An 18,368-nucleotide genomic window follows, 5' to 3' on the forward strand; every position below is an offset into this window, starting at 1 on the left:
GGTGTCAAGTTACCACAGAACTACAAATTAAACCTGAAGAAAACTAGTATAGCTGTACTTGTGTGGAAAAAAATCAAACATTATGCACTTTATTTATTTCAGTGAAAACTATAGGACGTACAGGCAACTAAAATATGTCGCGTCTCAAATTCCAGTGGTTGCACATGTGTCAAACACTGCGAAAAGTTAAAGCCAGCATTTATAATTGAAAATATATTGCAAGTTACATTAAAATTATAAAATTCTACCTTCTAGGTAAATTTTGACATTATTACCCACAGATCAGGCAAAATTTGCTGAATCAGCAATTTTCACTCCCAGGGGTGGAATTTAAGGGCTGTTCTTATTCTAGTTGTCCTTAATCAGCTTTTTGTTAACAAACTTACAAATTTAATAGGTAAAAGAAATACCTTTATTAATTTAGTGAACATCATATATATCCCAGTTAAGGCGGCACGGTAGTATTTCCTGGCCCATAGGGATAATGATAGCCTTTTTAGAATTTTCACCACTTTCTAACACTGCCCAAAATTCTACATACAAGGTAAACTGAAGAACTTTCGTTATAATATTTAGAAATGAATTTGAATATGTATCATGACTGTTTACTTTTTTTTGCTGTTTTTATAAACCTAAGGCCACTAAGTGCTTTTAGGTCTTTTATCATGCAGTGATTACAAAATTAAAAAAAATTCTCAAAAATTCATTTTCACCCGTATGTAAAATTATTTCATATTTTTCTACACCTGATTCATCCCTCGGTTTGGGAAAGTATGTTCAGTAGATACTGTATTTTTTGTCCAATCAATCACACTGTTCAGATACATTGACTTAAGTAGGGTACACAAAAGAGCAACCTAAATTCCGGAATGTAAATACTACCGTGCCACCTTAACCTATATCCTAGTGAACAACGGAAGCTCGTGCATATACACCATTTTATTTACACAAAACGAATGCTAGTATTGATATCCAAAAATTTAAAGATTTAACGAAAATGAATTATGATAAAGTGCCAAAGTACATGTCGGTTCCAGAATGGTTATCTATTAACGGATCAATGACGAACTTCTAGCATATATTTTTTTCCAATTCCTTATAAAACTGGATAACTACGTGCAATCTAATAAGGTATATGCATTTGCAGTTCCCCTGTGCACGGTGCGGAATGTGTTAACTAGCAGTCTGGTCAGGTCAGACAGGAGACGTTGAATCCGATGCCTTGTATAGAGAAGGTGCAACGCTCTCTGCACGTTTATAACCATTGCAACAACTATTTGAGGGGTTCGTAGGTGGACCGTTGCAAGGCTACATTTCCGTCCCTTTCCAATATATCATCATTTTTATGTTAGCATTCCAAATTTCAAGGTCGATCCCGTATCGCTGGACCTACCCATTGTACTTGTTGTGTATTAAATTATTATCGTCCTGAACATGCATGAAATGTTTTCCACTGGACGTTAAGCAAACATCAATCAATAAATTAGTATTTAGATTATACAATATCCATACATGTAACATTCAATACAATATAAAGGCGCTATCTTTTCTAACAGAAGGTTTTGTTTCTTTCGGGAAACTCTATAGTTAAGGTGTGCATATGTACATTTTTCAAGCCAAAGCAATTTACGGCTTTTTAATTCGGTGCAAATTTACCTGACTGGCGATTCTTCGCCCCCCCCCCCCCCCCCCCCCCCTCCCCAACCCCCTATTCCCCTTTTCCTAGTAACACACTATCCCTTTTTCGGGATCTCCACAGCAGTCCTTTGCTCTTGATTCCATATGGACTTTTGGTGTGTGCTTTACAAGACCCTTTGTTTCTAGTAAGTGTCTATATAGAAGTAATGTCATGCTTATATAGGTAGCACGGTAGTATTTGCATTCCAGAATTTAGGTTGCTCTTTTGTGTACCCTACTTAGATCAATGTATCTGAACAGTGTGATTGGACTAAAAATACAGTATCAACTGAACATACTTTCCCAAACTGAGGGATGAATCAGGTGTAGAAAAATATGAAATAATTTTACATACAGGTGAAAATGAATTTTTGAGAATTTTTTTAAATTTTGTATTCACTGCATGATAAAAGACCTAAAAGCACTAGTGGCCTTAGGTTTATAAAAATAGCAAAAAAAGTAAACGGTCATGATACATATTCAAATTTATTTCTGATTAGTATAATGAAAGTACTTCAGTTAGCTGTGTATGTAGAATTTTTCGCAGTGCTAGAAAGTGGTGAAAATCCTAAAAAGGCTATCATTATCCCTTATGGGCCAGGAAATACTACCGTGCCACCTTAACTGGGATATATATGTTTACACAAAATCAATAAAGGTATTTTTGTTACCTATGCAATTTGTAAGTTTATCAATAAAAAGTTGATTAAGGGCAATTAGAATAAAAACAGCCCGTAAATTTCACCCCTGGGAGTGAAAACTGCAGATTCAGCAAATTTTGCCTGATCTGTGGGTAATAATGTTAAAATTTACCTAGAAAGTAAAATTTCTTTATTTTTAAGTAACTTGCAATACATTTTTAATTATAAAGTTTCGTTTTAACTTTTCGCAGTGTCTGACACTTGTGCAACAACTGGAATTTGAGACGCGACATATTTTAGTTGCCTGTAAGTCCTATAATTTTCACCGTAACAAATAAAGTGCATAATTTTTTATTTTTTTCCACACAAGTACAGCTATACTAGTTTTCTTCAGGTTTAATTTGTAGTTCTGTGGTAACATGACACCAGTAAAGAGCTTTTTTGGAACTAGTAAGTGGTTAAGGGGTCCTTACTTATTCATTTAGCCCTCATATTTAGCTGAAATAGAGATAGCATTAGGGGTTTCTTTACATTGACAAGACAATTTTTTGGACAAAGAATGTGATTATGATTGTATATCAGCAAGATTAAATAGTTTATTCATTTTCCATGCAAATGTCAATAATTTATTTGATTTTCTTACCCTGAAAAGCACAATAAAGCTAAATTGATTATGTAAGGGGACATAATTTAACTGAATGCATACATGAGAAATAGACAATGAGCCAACTTAAAGATATATTCTAGTACATGTATTGTCAAAAAGATCTTTGAATAATAGTTAACTGCCATCTAAAGAGTCTTGTTATATTGCCTTCATAATTTGGAAAAGCTTAAAGGAATGTAAGGCATGCTGTAAAATGTGGAATGGACTTTAATATCATTTTTCATGATTTGGTGCTTAAACTGTTTCTTTCAGTCAGATTAACTATAAATAGAGTTGGCAATCCAATAATTCCTACTGAATCACCATGGTTTACTTCTGTGTTGACTTGAAACAACATATATTTGGGTTTTGTTCACTCCTTAAGTTAAAATGTTCAGTTGAAAAAAAAGTGAAAATCTGCCAGCTGGGGTAGGGGTATACTTTTTAATTTTTTTTTGGTAAGAAATAAGTGAAGACTAGTATTCTTTATTGTAATATGTTTCCTAGTAAGAAGTCTATGCATCATAGGTGTCATGACTGATTTCAAGTTTGTAATGTCTTGGTTAAGGTAGCACGGTAGTATTTGCATTCCAGAATTTAGGTTGCTCTTTTGTGTACCCTACTTAGATCAATGTATCTGAACAGTGTGATTGGACTAAAAATACAGTATCAACTGAACATACTTTCCCAAACTGAGGGATGAATCAGGTGTAGAAAAATATGAAATAATTTTACATACAGGTGAAAATGAATTTTTGAGAATTTTTTTAAATTTTGTATTCACTGCATGATAAAAGACCTAAAAGCACTAGTGGCCTTAGGTTTATAAAAATAGCAAAAAAAGTAAACGGTCATGATACATATTCAAATTTATTTCTGATTAGTATAATGAAAGTACTTCAGTTAGCTGTGTATGTAGAATTTTTCGCAGTGCTAGAAAGTGGTGAAAATCCTAAAAAGGCTATCATTATCCCTTATGGGCCAGGAAATACTACCGTGCCACCTATAATGGCTCTGTTGTACGTATTAGCCCCAGAAATTTTCAAAAACAAACTAAATGGAGAAAAATTACTTGTTTAACGAAAGACTTGAAAAGTTGCATTTACAAAAGATCGAAAAAATATTTATAAAAATTAATGACAAAACTAGGAATACTGCATAAAATATGAAATAGTCAAGATTTGATCGAATCACATATTCATGTTTCTATTCGTTTTGCTAATTTACCGTTTCTTTATAAATATTTTTTTATCTATGATAGTGGTGCTTACCTTGGCTGAAACTTTCTCCAAAATTACTATTCTGAATTCTGAATGGTTCTTAGTTGCATCTGACCTCTTCAACGTTATGTAAACACCGTGTTCACTAACCGTAATTTTTTCTCTTATATAACTTCGGGTCATTCGCGTGTAAAATTTACACGCTTTTACCTCCCTTACACTGTTGCATGGAAACACAGTTAATACCGATTTCAGTGCGAAAGATATGTCTTTCTGATTTTCGCCTGACGTAATTTAAAAGGGACAATAAAGGATATAAACGTTTATCACGAATATAAATAAATGAATGAAAATAAATGTAAATGATTAAAAAAAATAATCGTTATTTGTGAAACAGATAGCAATTCGTGATCGCGTCCGTTAAATTTTCTAAGGGATGATTTCAACTTCACCACTTCGAACTCTTGATTTAATAGTTTCCTTGTAAGCAGCAAACCTCTGAATGAAGGGCGGAAAATTTGGACTGACACTGGAAAATTAGGGTATATTGGATAGGGACAGAACCTTAGCCTTGCAACAGGCCACCTACTGACCCCTCAAAGAGTTGTTGCAAGGGTTCTCCTCAATTTGGCAATGGTTTTACTGTCAGTCGAAAGAAGACAAACAGTGACCATATTTCTATAGCCCAGTTGCCAAAGGGGTAATTACGCAAATAAATAGATCGTATAAAATAACAGATTAAACATGAATTCCAACCTTCTCTTAATATATAGCATTGGACCTAACCCAGGTAGTAATCATTTTTGTGCTTATGTTACACACTTGACCATGTATGCTTTGGATGTCTGTATTATGTATTAGACTGGTTGATTTGATATTATCGTCGTGCTATAAATGTCTTGCCCCATATCCGTTCTATTTCACGAACCTGCGTTAAAGATAGAACCCCCCATTTCCGCAAAACAACACCATCGTCAATTAAGAAAACATGTCTTCAATTGTTTTAGCCATGTGATAAACGTTTTTGAACAAAGACTTAAAAAATTGTATCATATGAAATACTGTTTTTGGTATATCTTCAAATGCGTATACGTCAACGTATCTGGTAAATCTAATCAAATCAAATCAAATCATTTTATTGGTGTAAAATCCAAATACTTGGTTGTTACCAAGACATACATGACAATATTTACAAACATACAATACTTAAATTTAAGCAGCATTCATATTATATAAGTATCTCATATATTTAGAGATTTTGGAGGAGGTGATACTTTTGCAAATTTGAAAGTAAAAGTACAATATTCTTAATGCTATTGTTATAAAATATAACAAAACAAATATATATGAAAAATAGAAAATAATCACAAATTTGTATTACATAATTAGTTTTTCTTGTCAGCTATTCTATTTCTTAGTACATATAAATCATTAACCCCCTTAAAATAATTTTAGTTATGTCATATTCATTAAATGTAAACATAAATGTAATTTTTTCCTCATCAGACATTTTGTTGAAAGATGGAACTATACTCTCTACTTCCTGAAAAAGTTTTTGCCTACTTTTTTCTAAAATTTGACATTTTAAAGCAAAATGATATTCATCTTCAACCCCATTTTTACAGAGGGGACATAATTTTTTTTTCCAGAAGTAATTATAGTGTCTACAATGTTCAATATTTAGATTACTATGACTTAATTTTATTCTAATAGAATTAGACATCATGTATCGGTCTAAATCTAATATTAAAAAAAATTCTAATTTGTAATCATTTTTTAATTTTTTGTATGTTCTTAGTTTGTTTCCATTAGGTATCTGGTATGATTGGATACGTTTTAAATTGACCTATCTCTAATTATAGTCTCACTTTAGATGACAAGTGATTGATACGTGTTTATTCCATGGACATTTTACATCTTGAATATGAAACTGCAAACGAAAAGGGATATTCACTCCTCCAAATTCATTCATGATCAAGGCATTGGTAAGGACCTAATAAAGATTTAATTCAGTTAGTTTTTGCCAGTGGACCTTTTATAAAGAAGTTCGAATAAAAAAAAATAATTTACTATAATAATTCTTACATATTTGCGATTTTCCGACAAATGAAATGGAAGACAATGCTTTAGATGTAAATTTTTAGATCGACCACATTATCGTGCAATCAACTAATTAACCATTTAACTACACAAATAAAGGTTTAAAATAAATTGTACAGCTGCATAATACTATACAAATCAAAGTACTGAAGTACTGAACATCGGATGAACGCAAGTTCTTGTAGATGGTCACAAGCACTTGTCTCAGAAAAAAAAATCACATCTTTATACCTGAAAGTGAGGTTAAGGTACATAGATATATTTTTTTCTGAGACAAGTTCGTGCGTGGATGATGAATAAATGACAGGGAATTCAACCTCACCGTAATAACTATTATATTGTAGTGATACAAATCAGTATATATAATGTTCATCCATTTGTATATCATTCTATTCTACTATTCTAATAATAGTGCAGTGCAAGTGCATGGTGGACACTCTTCTGTAATAATTCGATTTTTCTAATAGATTGGGTTTGAGTAGGCATTCATATTTTCCCGCAAAAAAACGTTCTTGAGATATTCTTCCGCATGCGTTAACACAAATTTTCGGTATTCTTGATTTGTTATTGATATATATATAATTCTCACGACGAAACATTTTCATATCATTTATCTATGTTCGTAAAAGTTATTTTCATGAATATTTATTGATGAAATTGATATATAACAAGCGATAAGGAATGTTATTTTGCGTTCGGTTATCAGTCAAAAACGAAAGTCACGTGGGTAGAAATGTCTGTGGCAACAATACACCGGAATGCCCTCACGGTCATCCGATGTAAAAATCGTGTGCTCGTATCGTGCTCTTTTATCTTTTATAATAATGTAGATGTCTTAGTTTATTGGTGCCCACTTCGCGGTCCTCAATGCAACGTCGATTTTTATAAACAACAGTTTGGCGTGTTAACATTTTAAACACTTTATTGTTATATCAAATTGCAGAATAAAAACAATGCGAGTTGTTTGCATGATTATATGAAACGTATATGTACTCGTTACGAAAAAAGTAAACAAACAAACAGACTCGCTTTCAGTCATCCTATTTCTTAATCACGTTAAAAACTTTGCGTTGTCCAGCAATGAACGTATATATTGTATGTAAACAATTTTCGAATATAAAAATGAAATAAATAAATTATAATCCCTGTAAGATATAATAGTAGTATCTTGAGATACAAATTTCTATAGGATTTAATGCTTTAATGAAACTGTTATAATAGTTACTACTTCCCAATCTTTAGGACTTTAAATGTTCCTTTAAAATAGACACTAATTTCAACTTTTATTCGTATGTTATTTTTTATACTGCTTATTACAACAAAATATCAAATATTTATACAAAATATGTTATAATAAACAAACCATGGGTACAACAATACGCCACAGTAGTTTATAGTTTTGACAAGTCCATGAATTATTTCAGGTGGACACAGGAAGTTTGCGCTTTTTTACCTGTAACATGATAGGACATTTGCGCTCCAAACACTATGGACATTTGCGCTTTAGATTTTGATACACCTGTAGTACATTGACCGGACATTTGCGCTTTTTACCTTTAGTCGTCTACCTGTAATTTTAATCAGTTACGTAAATAAATCCAACTTGTATTTGTCGTTAGTTAGTTTACATTGACACAGTTTTAAACACAGACAAAAGTAAAGGGAAAAAAATGTATATGTCACGATGGACTTTTATCATTGAACAACAGTCGGTTAATTACATTAAAATTCGTTAAATTGATGAACAGGCATCTCAGTCAAGAATTGAGAAATAGAGACTAGAATGTGTATTTGAAATGAGGGCGAAATACCAGTCAGGACAGATTACAAGAGCAAAATTGTTCATTCCTTGGGCTTCAGATATCAAGCGAAAACTGACCTGTGATGACAATACTGTCTTTAGAATGTTTACCTTTAGGTATATATAACTATATCAATGTGCTATGGAATGACTTTTAAACACGAATGTGCTATGGAATGACTTTTAAACACGAATGTGCTATGGAATGACTATTAAACTTTTAACCATAAAGAACATATTGTAAAAACAAATTAAAAAATATTTGAGTACAGTGTAAAAGAGAAAATTTTGTGAGTATATTTCAATTTTAATCCCGTTATTTTTCTTTACCAAAGTTTAGTTATTTCCATTGCCTATCAAAAATGCACGTAAAAATAATTGATATGATTTCTTTGCCGTTAATAAAGATTTACAAAAATCTTGTTTTGCCTATAATAGTCAAAGGGAGAGTACGCAAGTATATATGATCAAAAACTCCATGATATGAGGTGCTTAATCGGAATAGCACGTCATCGTAATGAAATTACTGCGCTACTATTCACCTAAACGAGGTATGGTTAATTCCCCCAATATTGTTTTCACTCTCTGTCAAAATCAGGGAGGGGGGTAACAAAAATAGTGAAATTTAAGTGTTCAAGGATCTAAATGATAAACTTTAAAGATTTTTCATCAATTCAAAAAATAATTATCAAATCAAAATGAATGAATTGTGTTTCATAATACCAATGGCTGACTGTATCACTGTTAAGGTGGCACGGTAGTATTTCCTGGCCCATAGGGATAATGATGCTAACTCTATTTCACCTAAATATGAGGGCTAATTGAATAAGTAAGGACCCCTTAATCACTTACTGGTCCTTAAAAAGCTCATTCTGGTGTCAAGTTACCACAGAACTACAAATTAAACCTGAAGAAAACTAGTATAGCTGTACTTGTGTGGAAAAAAATCAAACATTATGCACTTTATTTATTTCAGTGAAAACTATAGGACGTACAGGCAACTAAAATATGTCGCGTCTCAAATTCCAGTGGTTGCACATGTGTCAAACACTGCGAAAAGTTAAAGCCAGCATTTATAATTGAAAATATATTGCAAGTTACATTAAAATTATAAAATTCTACCTTCTAGGTAAATTTTGACATTATTACCCACAGATCAGGCAAAATTTGCTGATTCAGCAATTTTCACTCCCAGGGGTGGAATTTAAGGGCTGTTCTTATTCTAGTTGTCCTTAATCAGCTTTTTGTTAACAAACTTACAAATTTAATAGGTAAAAGAAATACCTTTATTCATTTAGTGAACATCATATATATCCCAGTTAAGGCGGCACGGTAGTATTTCCTGGCCCATAGGGATAATGATAGCCTTTTTAGAATTTTCACCACTTTCTAACACTGCCCAAAATTCTACATACAAGGTAAACTGAAGAACTTTCGTTATAATATTTGGAAATGAATTTGAATATGTATCATGACTGTTTACTTTTTTTTGCTGTTTTTATAAACCTAAGGCCACTAAGTGCTTTTAGATCTTTTATCATGCAGTGATTACAAAATTAAAAAAAATTCTCAAAAATTCATTTTCACCCGTATGTAAAATTATTTCATATTTTTCTACACCTGATTCATCCCTCGGTTTGGGAAAGTATGTTCAGTAGATACTGTATTTTTTGTCCAATCAATCACACTGTTCAGATACATTGACTTAAGTAGGGTACACAAAAGAGCAACCTAAATTCCGGAATGTAAATACTACCGTGCCACCTTAACCTATATCCTAGTGAACAACGGAAGCTCGTGCATATACACCATTTTATTTACACAAAACGAATGCTAGTATTGATATCCAAAAATTTAAAGATTTAACGAAAATGAATTATGATAAAGTGCCAAAGTACATGTCGGTTCCAGAATGGTTATCTATTAACGGATCAATGACGAACTTCTAGCATATATTTTTTTCCAATTCCTTATAAAACTGGATAACTACGTGCAATCTAATAAGGTATATGCATTTGCAGTTCCCCTGTGCGCGGTGCGGAATGTGTTAACTAGCAGTCTGGTCAGGTCAGACAGGAGACGTTGAATCCGATGCCTTGTATAGAGAAGGTGCAACGCTCTCTGCACGTTTATAACCATTGCAACAACTATTTGAGGGGTTCGTAGGTGGACCGTTGCAAGGCTACATTTCCGTCCCTTTCCAATATATCATCATTTTTATGTTAGCATTCCAAATTTCAAGGTCGATCCCGTATCGCTGGACCTACCCATTGTACTTGTTGTGTATTAAATTATTATCGTCCTGAACATGCATGAAATGTTTTCCACTGGACGTTAAGCAAACATCAATCAATAAATTAGTATTTAGATTATACAATATCCATACATGTAACATTCAATACAATATAAAGGCGCTATCTTTTCTAACAGAAGGTTTTGTTTCTTTCGGGAAACTCTATAGTTAAGGTGTGCATATGTACATTTTTCAAGCCAAAGCAATTTACGGCTTTTTAATTCGGTGCAAATTTACCTGACTGGCGATTCTTCGCCCCCCCCCCCCCCCCCCCCCCCCCCCCCCCTCCCCAACCCCCTATTCCCCTTTTCCTAGTAACACACTATCCCTTTTTCGGGATCTCCACAGCAGTCCTTTGCTCTTGATTCCATATGGACTTTTGGTGTGTGCTTTACAAGACCCTTTGTTTCTAGTAAGTGTCTATATAGAAGTAATGTCATGCTTATATAATGGCTCTGTTGTACGTATTAGCCCCAGAAATTTTCAAAAACAAACTAAATGGAGAAAAATTACTTGTTTAACGAAAGACTTGAAAAGTTGCATTTACAAAAGATCGAAAAAATATTTATAAAAATTAATGACAAAACTAGGAATACTGCATAAAATATGAAATAGTCAAGATTTGATCGAATCACATATTCATGTTTCTATTCGTTTTGCTAATTTACCGTTTCTTTATAAATATTTTTTTATCTATGATAGTGGTGCTTACCTTGGCTGAAACTTTCTCCAAAATTACTATTCTGAATTCTGAATGGTTCTTAGTTGCATCTGACCTCTTCAACGTTATGTAAACACCGTGTTCACTAACCGTAATTTTTTCTCTTATATAACTTCGGGTCATTCGCGTGTAAAATTTACACGCTTTTACCTCCCTTACACTGTTGCATGGAAACACAGTTAATACCGATTTCAGTGCGAAAGATATGTCTTTCTGATTTTCGCCTGACGTAATTTAAAAGGGACAATAAAGGATATAAACGTTTATCACGAATATAAATAAATGAATGAAAATAAATGTAAATGATTAAAAAAAATAATAAAATTAACTATGATAAAAAAAAATAGCAATTCGTCGATAAAAACGTTATTCCAATGCATCTTTATCAAGTTAACTATGTTAACTGCCGATTTAGTTTAAATATTGACATGTGAAAAATAAGAATGATGTTCATTGATGAAATCTTAGACGACGACATTGAATGGAGTACTGAACTTATACATTGGCTAAAGTAATTACGATTGTCATTGGATATCGACCATAAAAGTCTTACGCTTGAGATTATTTCAGGATATAACCCCCACCCCGTATAAATGATCGTACACCAAATGATTAATCAACTTGCTATGCACACTGTCGAGTTTGATATAAAAAGCACGTTTTTTAATGTTGTTGTACATACTTTGAATTAAAATGTTGTTGTACATACTTTGAATTAAAATGTTGTTGACCACACATTCTGTAGTTATGTCACCTATTTGCAATAATATGATATGATTACTAACTATTACATTCTAAATGGACTATTTTCTTATTAGACATACTTTACAACGTGCATAGGACTGACGAATCAGAAGATTATATAGACATACATTTATACGGATATGATTTTTATTGAAATTTGTTGTTATAATTTTTTTTAAATCGTTTCGAATGAAGGAATGTGTCTCTTACATGAATAGCTTCAATTCCTTTTCAGTTTTGATTATACTTTTTTTTCTCTTTTGGGTCATCAGATCTTTAACGTTTGTATACGATTTTAGGTTTTCAAATAATTGTTTTTGCCATGACTATATATCACTTATGAGAAATTAGTTGTCCAAATGCCCAGCGTGTGAAGAAAGATTGGTACCGTCAATATTTTTTTGTGTGTGCATTCAAGTGAATTCCGAATCATTATTGACATATAGTATATTTTATAGCAAGACCTTCACCTCAAATTTTGAAATCTCTAGATCTGATCACACTAAGGAAGATATTAGCCAACTGACTATCACTTCCAATCACACGTAGCCAGATATCAATCAACTGACTATCACTTCCGATTACACTTAGCCAGATATTAACCAACTGACTATCACTTCCGATTACACTTAGCCAGATATTAACCAACTGACTATCACTTCCGATTACACTTAGCCAGATATTAACCAACTGACTATCACTTCCGATTACACTTAGCCAGATATTAATCATCTGACTATCACTCCCAATCACACGTAGCCAGATATTAATCGGCCAACTGACTATCACTCCCAATCACATTTAGCCAGATATCAATCAACTGACTATCACTTCCGATTACACTTAGCCAGATATCAGCCAACTGACTATTACTTCCGATTACACTAAGCCAGCTATCAATCAACCGACTATCACTTCCGATTACACTTAACCAGATATCAGCCAACTGACTATCACTTCCGATCACACTAAGGAAGATATCAACAAACTGACTATCACTTCCGATCACACTAAGGAAGATATCAACCAACTGACTATCACTTCCAATCACACTAAGGAAGATATCAACCAACTATCACTTCCGATCACACTAAGGAAGATATCAACCAACTGACTATCACTTCCAATCACACTAAGGAAGATATCAACCAACTGACTATCACTTCCAATCACACTTAGGAAGATATCAACTAACTGACTATCACTTCCAATCACACTTAGCAAGATATCAATCAACTGGCTATCACCTCCGATCACACTAAGGAAGATATCAACCAACTGACTATCACTTCCAATCACACTTAGCAAGATATCAATCAACTGACTATCACTTCCGATCACACTTAGAAAGATATCAATCAACTGACTATCACTTCCGATCACACTTAGCAAGATATCAATCAACTGACTATCACTTCCAATCACACTAAGGAAGATATCAACCAACTGACTATCAGTTCCAATCACACTTAGCAAGATATCAATCAACTGACTATCACTCCCAATCACACGTAGCCAGATATCAACAAACTGAATATCACTTCCGATCACACTAAGGAAGATCTCAACAAACTGACTATCACTTCCAATCACACGTAGCCATATATCAACAAACTGACTGTCACTTCCGATCACACTAAGGAAGATCTCAACAAACTGACTATCACTTCCAATCACACGTAGCCATATATCAACAAACTGACTGTCACTTCCGATCACACTAAGGAAGATCTCAACCAACTGACTATCACTTCCAATTACACTTAGCCAGATATTAATCAACTGACTATCACTTCCGATCACGCAAAGGAAGATATCAACCAACTGACTATCACTTCCGATTACACCAAGGAAAATATCAACCAACTGGCTATCACTTCCTATTACACCAAGGAAGATATCTGCCAACTGACTATCACTTCCGATTACACCAAGGAAGATATCAGCCAACTGACTATCACTTCCGATTACACCAAGGAATATATCAACCAACTGACTATCACTTCCGATCACGCAAAGGAAGATATCAACCAAGTGACTATCACTTCCGATTACATCAAGGAAGATATCAGCCAACTGACTATCACTTCCGATTACACCAAGGAAGATATCAACCAACTGACTATCACTTCCGATTACACCAAGGAAGATATCAGCCATCTGACTATCATTTCCGATTACACCAAGGAAGATATCAACCAACTTACTATCACTTCCGTTTACACCAAGAAAGATATCAGCCAACTGACTAACACATCTGATTACACACTTTCAGTATCACTTTCATTGAACACAAACGGCTTGGTCCAGATATGAAATAATCTCTCAGGTAAAATATTAAAAGACTTTAAAACAGAAAGCTATTTTCATGTAAAACATTTCGATATAACGGGAAATACAGTTAAAATATATCAATTTGTTAGACGTAACTTTAATTGCGTTTTGAAAATATAATAGCTTATTATGTATACTCTTAACGCGTTTGATCGGACGATCAAATTGTATATGGCTTGTTGGTCTTTTAAATAAATAAACTGGAGCAAAGGTATATGTTAAAAAATAATGGTGGCTTATATATTTAGTTGAAAGATTTATCTCAAATCCAACAAAATCACACTTGACATACTTGCAAAAACTTAACGAGTCATTATATACATACGATTAATGGTTTGTAAAACACAGTCATCTTGTTACAAAACGATATGGCGAAAATTTTATTTCTCGATATCTTTTGTTGATGAAAATTTCAGTATATATTCTGATTATCATTTTTTTTTATTAAGTATGTAAACAGTTCTGAATTTATACTGAATATAGATAGTCAACTCGAAAAAAAAACAACGGCTGTCAACATTTTTTTGCTGCAGTTCTGTGCGCCATTTTTTTTCGATGTGTCATTATTTATTTGTGTTTGTATTTTTCATTTTTATCTTTAATATTATCCTTTACATATTCTCTATATATTTTTTACTTTGCGGCAGAATACAGAAACCATTAACGTCAAACTAGCTGAATGCATATTTATTAAATTACCAATGTTTAAAATACTCAAAGAAAGCAAAATAAATGTTATCGTAGAGACCATAAAAGATCAGTAGTTCAACAATTCCGAAGAGCATCTTGAAAGGAGTGGTTTGAAATGTGTCCGAAAATCAATGTTCAAAGAAGGAAAAAAGTGTATCCAATTAAGCCGAAAAATAAACATGAAATTACAGAAATGTTATATTAATTTTATACTTCACCACTTTTATTATAAAGAAGTTTTCATTAAATATTCTTCCAAGTTTGAAATATAATGTATACATAGTTTAGTTGCACTGGTCTAGAGATAAATGACCACAAGCTTCATCCACCGGAGATCTTTATTTCTTTTCCTCCACCACTTTTTATACTTGGTTTAGGTGTTGGTTGGGGTGAGGATGGATGAAACTTTTATGTATATGTAGACGACAAGTAACTGTTTGCTATTTGTGTTATTAGGACTTTTATCATACCACTAGGGTTTCTTTAAAATAAAAACACAAAGTTCTGTTCAGTTGGAATACACAGATAGTACACCAATTGAAAAAACTTGTTTATATAGTACCCGGAGAAATTATCCCATTAATCAAATAAAGTAATAAACGTCGGTACTAAACTTTTGCATCTTTGAAGTGACCGTTGAATTACCCTTATTTAAACTCCTAATCTCCCAATACACTTAAAAGTAACATGTGTAATGGGGTTTACGCAACATGGTCATTCAGTAATCTGAATAGAGTGTTTACTTACATCATAAACCCCACTGGCTAAATTTGTACATGGTCTATAAAATTTTATATGGGGTCATTTATCTCTGGACCAGTGCAACTAAACTATGTATATATTATATTTCAAACTTTGAAGAATATTTAATGAAAACTTCTCTATGATATTAAGTTGAAGTCGTGAAGAAAACAGATGCTATACACTAACTACAGTAAAATTACACAGGAAAACTTCCATAAGAAGGAGTTTAATCCAGAAAGAAAAAATTGCTGTTGAAAAACTCCAGAGGTATGAAGATGACTTATTTAAGAAAAAAATGATTCTAGAGGTATTAAACAGTAGAAGATGACTTATTTAAGGAAGAAATGATTCTAGAGGTATTAAACAGTAGAGGGTGACTTATTTAAGGAAGAAATGATTCTAGAGGTATTAAACAGTAGAGGGTGACTTATTTAAGGAAGAAATGATTCTAGAGGTATTAAACAGTAGAAGATGACTTATTTAAGGAAGAAATGATTCTAGAGGTATTAAACAGTAGAAGGTGACTTATTTAAGGAAGAAATGATTCTAGAGGTATTAAACAGTAGAAGATGACTTATTTAAGGAAGAAATGATTCTAGAGGTATTAAACAGTAGAAGATGACTTATTTAAGGAAGAAATGATTCTAGAGGTATTAAACAGTAGAAGGTGACTTATTTAAGGAAGAAATGATTCTAGAGGTATTAAACAGTAGAGGGTGACTTATTTAAGAAAGAAATGATTCTAGAGGTATTAAACAGTAGAAGGTGACTTATTTAAGGAAGAAATGATTCTAGAGGTATTAAACAGTAGAAGATGACTTATTTAAGGAAGAAATGATTCTAGAGGTATTAAACAGTAGAAGATGACTTATTTAAGGAAGAAATGATTCTAGAGGTATTAAACAGTAGAAGGTGACTTATTTAAGGAAGAAATGATTCTAGAGGTATTAAACAGTAGAGGGTGACTTATTTAAGAAAGAAATGATTCTAGAGGTATTAAACAGTAGAAGGTGACTTATTTAAGAAAAAAATGATTCTAGAGGTATTAATCAGTAGAAGATGACTTATTTAAGAAAGAAATGATTCTAGAGGTATTAAACAGTAGAGGGTGACTTATTTAAGAAAGAAATGATTCTAGAGGTATTAAACAGTAGAAGGTGACTTATTTAAGAAAGAAATGATTCTAGAGGTATTAAACAGTAGAAGGTGACTTATTTAAGAAAGAAATGATTCTAGAGGTATTAAACAGTAGAGGGTGACTTATTTAAGAAAGAAATGATTCTAGAGGTATTAAACAGTAGAGGGTGACTTATTTAAGAAAGAAATGATTCTAGAGGTATTAAACAGTAGAAGGTGACATATTTTAGAAAGACATGATTCTAGAGTTATGAAACAGTAGAAGGTGACATTTCATAATGAAATGATTCCAGAGATATAAAACAGTACTAGGTGACATATTTCAGAAAGAAATGATTCTAGAGGTATTAAACAGTAGAAGGTGACATATTTCAGAAAGAAATGATTCTAGAGGTATGAATCTCAGCCATATAGTAACTATAGCTGTTTGTAAAGTAACACATTTCAGTGGATTGATATTTTAGCAGACAGTCGATATTCCTGTGGGTACTAATTGTGCACAACTAACGCCCGACTCGTTTTTGTGCTCATATGCAGAAGATTTCGCACAGAACCTTTTAAGATAAAAGAAAATAAATCTTCCTAATTTCTTTAATTTCACTTTCAGATATGATAATGATGTTCTGTCACTCAATAACTCACATTTAGGGTTAGGATGCATGATAGCAAATTTTCCCCCAAAAATGTGTGCATAAAACAATTTCTGTTAACTTCAAAGATAAAACTACACCTGTCATTTCATGAACCGTCATCAAACCTATTGCTTCCAAGATTTTCAACCACAAGAGGGTATCAGAGACCTTTACCCTCAGGGATGTAAAATCCAAACCTCCTGATTCCTCTTGTGCATCGTCCTTATACGAATAAATTTCCGTAATCGTAAAAATATAAACTTAGATAGTTGTTAGCCAAAGGCCCGAACAATCGAATTCCCCAGCAAGTCAACTCAAAGAACTTGAGGTAACTGATGGATGCAGTTGAGGATTATGCCATGAAATAGGTAATGCACGCGCCAAATACACCAGAACTGGAAACTTTATCGGAGTAGATCACAACTGTTCGATCAAGCATTCAAACGCGTATTCACAATCTACAATGCACAATATGCTCACATGTTGCTGACCCTTTCGAGTAGGCCGAGGTTGTGGATGTTTTATTTTCTCTTCCCGAAAAATATGGTGGTGTTACAGCAGACAAAGCATATTACAATATTGTTTTGATATGCAAAAACCATTATTTGGATTTTATTACTAGACAACACAAAATGGGCGATTTTAGAAAACCATAAACCCGTCCTACTCTTTTTTGGTATCAACATAATAAAGAACGATGAAAATCTCCTATCTTACATGTAATACTAGTTACCTAAACCTGACAAAAATCCTTATAAAGAACGATATACATGTACAGTTGGGTCCTCCAGATATTCGACTAAACATCTTTCTATATTTCGTATCACCATTCTTTCTACAGTAAAAGATAACCTTCAGAAATATTAGATGGGGTATAGTCAATCAGCGGTTTCAATCAGATGTGGATTCTTAAAAAATCTAAAGATCTACTCCAAAATTTTCCATTACAATCTTTACAATTTTGTAGTAATATCAACACCTTTGACTT

At 32.8% G+C, this 18,368-nt stretch overlaps 1 protein-coding gene and 1 long non-coding RNA gene across 8 annotated transcripts in view; one reads left to right on the plus strand and one right to left on the minus strand.

Annotated features, from left to right (window-relative positions):
* LOC127738002 (sodium-coupled monocarboxylate transporter 1-like) overlaps positions 1-18,368 on the minus strand; it is a 78,212-nt gene that overhangs the window by 47,204 nt on the left and 12,640 nt on the right. The window contains exon 1 of one of the 5 annotated variants that reach the window (XM_052249002.1): positions 11,091-11,273. The exons of 1 other annotated variant lie outside the window; for it this stretch is intronic. In XM_052249002.1, the coding sequence (XP_052104962.1) occupies positions 11,091-11,222 (132 nt within the window). In that variant the 5' untranslated portion in view covers positions 11,223-11,273. Of the gene's footprint in view, positions 1-4,235; positions 4,417-11,090; positions 11,274-18,368 lie in introns of those variants that run through there. 3 more of the 5 variants (XM_052249004.1, XM_052249001.1, XM_052249005.1) reach the window with 3 other exon arrangements.
* On the plus strand, positions 15,832-16,713 carry LOC127738020 (uncharacterized). Of its 3 annotated transcripts, none has more exons than XR_007999916.1 (3): positions 15,832-16,359; positions 16,409-16,523; positions 16,671-16,713. It is a non-coding gene; the product is annotated as an uncharacterized LOC127738020 (long non-coding RNA). The 3 variants fall into 3 exon arrangements; XR_007999914.1 differs by having other exon boundaries at positions 15,832-16,114; positions 16,164-16,523; XR_007999915.1 differs by having other exon boundaries at positions 15,832-15,967; positions 16,066-16,523.

This window comes from Mytilus californianus, unplaced genomic scaffold (genome assembly GCF_021869535.1).
Source record: "Mytilus californianus isolate M0D057914Y unplaced genomic scaffold, xbMytCali1.0.p SCAF_4, whole genome shotgun sequence".
Classification (NCBI taxonomy): Eukaryota; Metazoa; Mollusca; class Bivalvia; order Mytilida; family Mytilidae; genus Mytilus; species Mytilus californianus.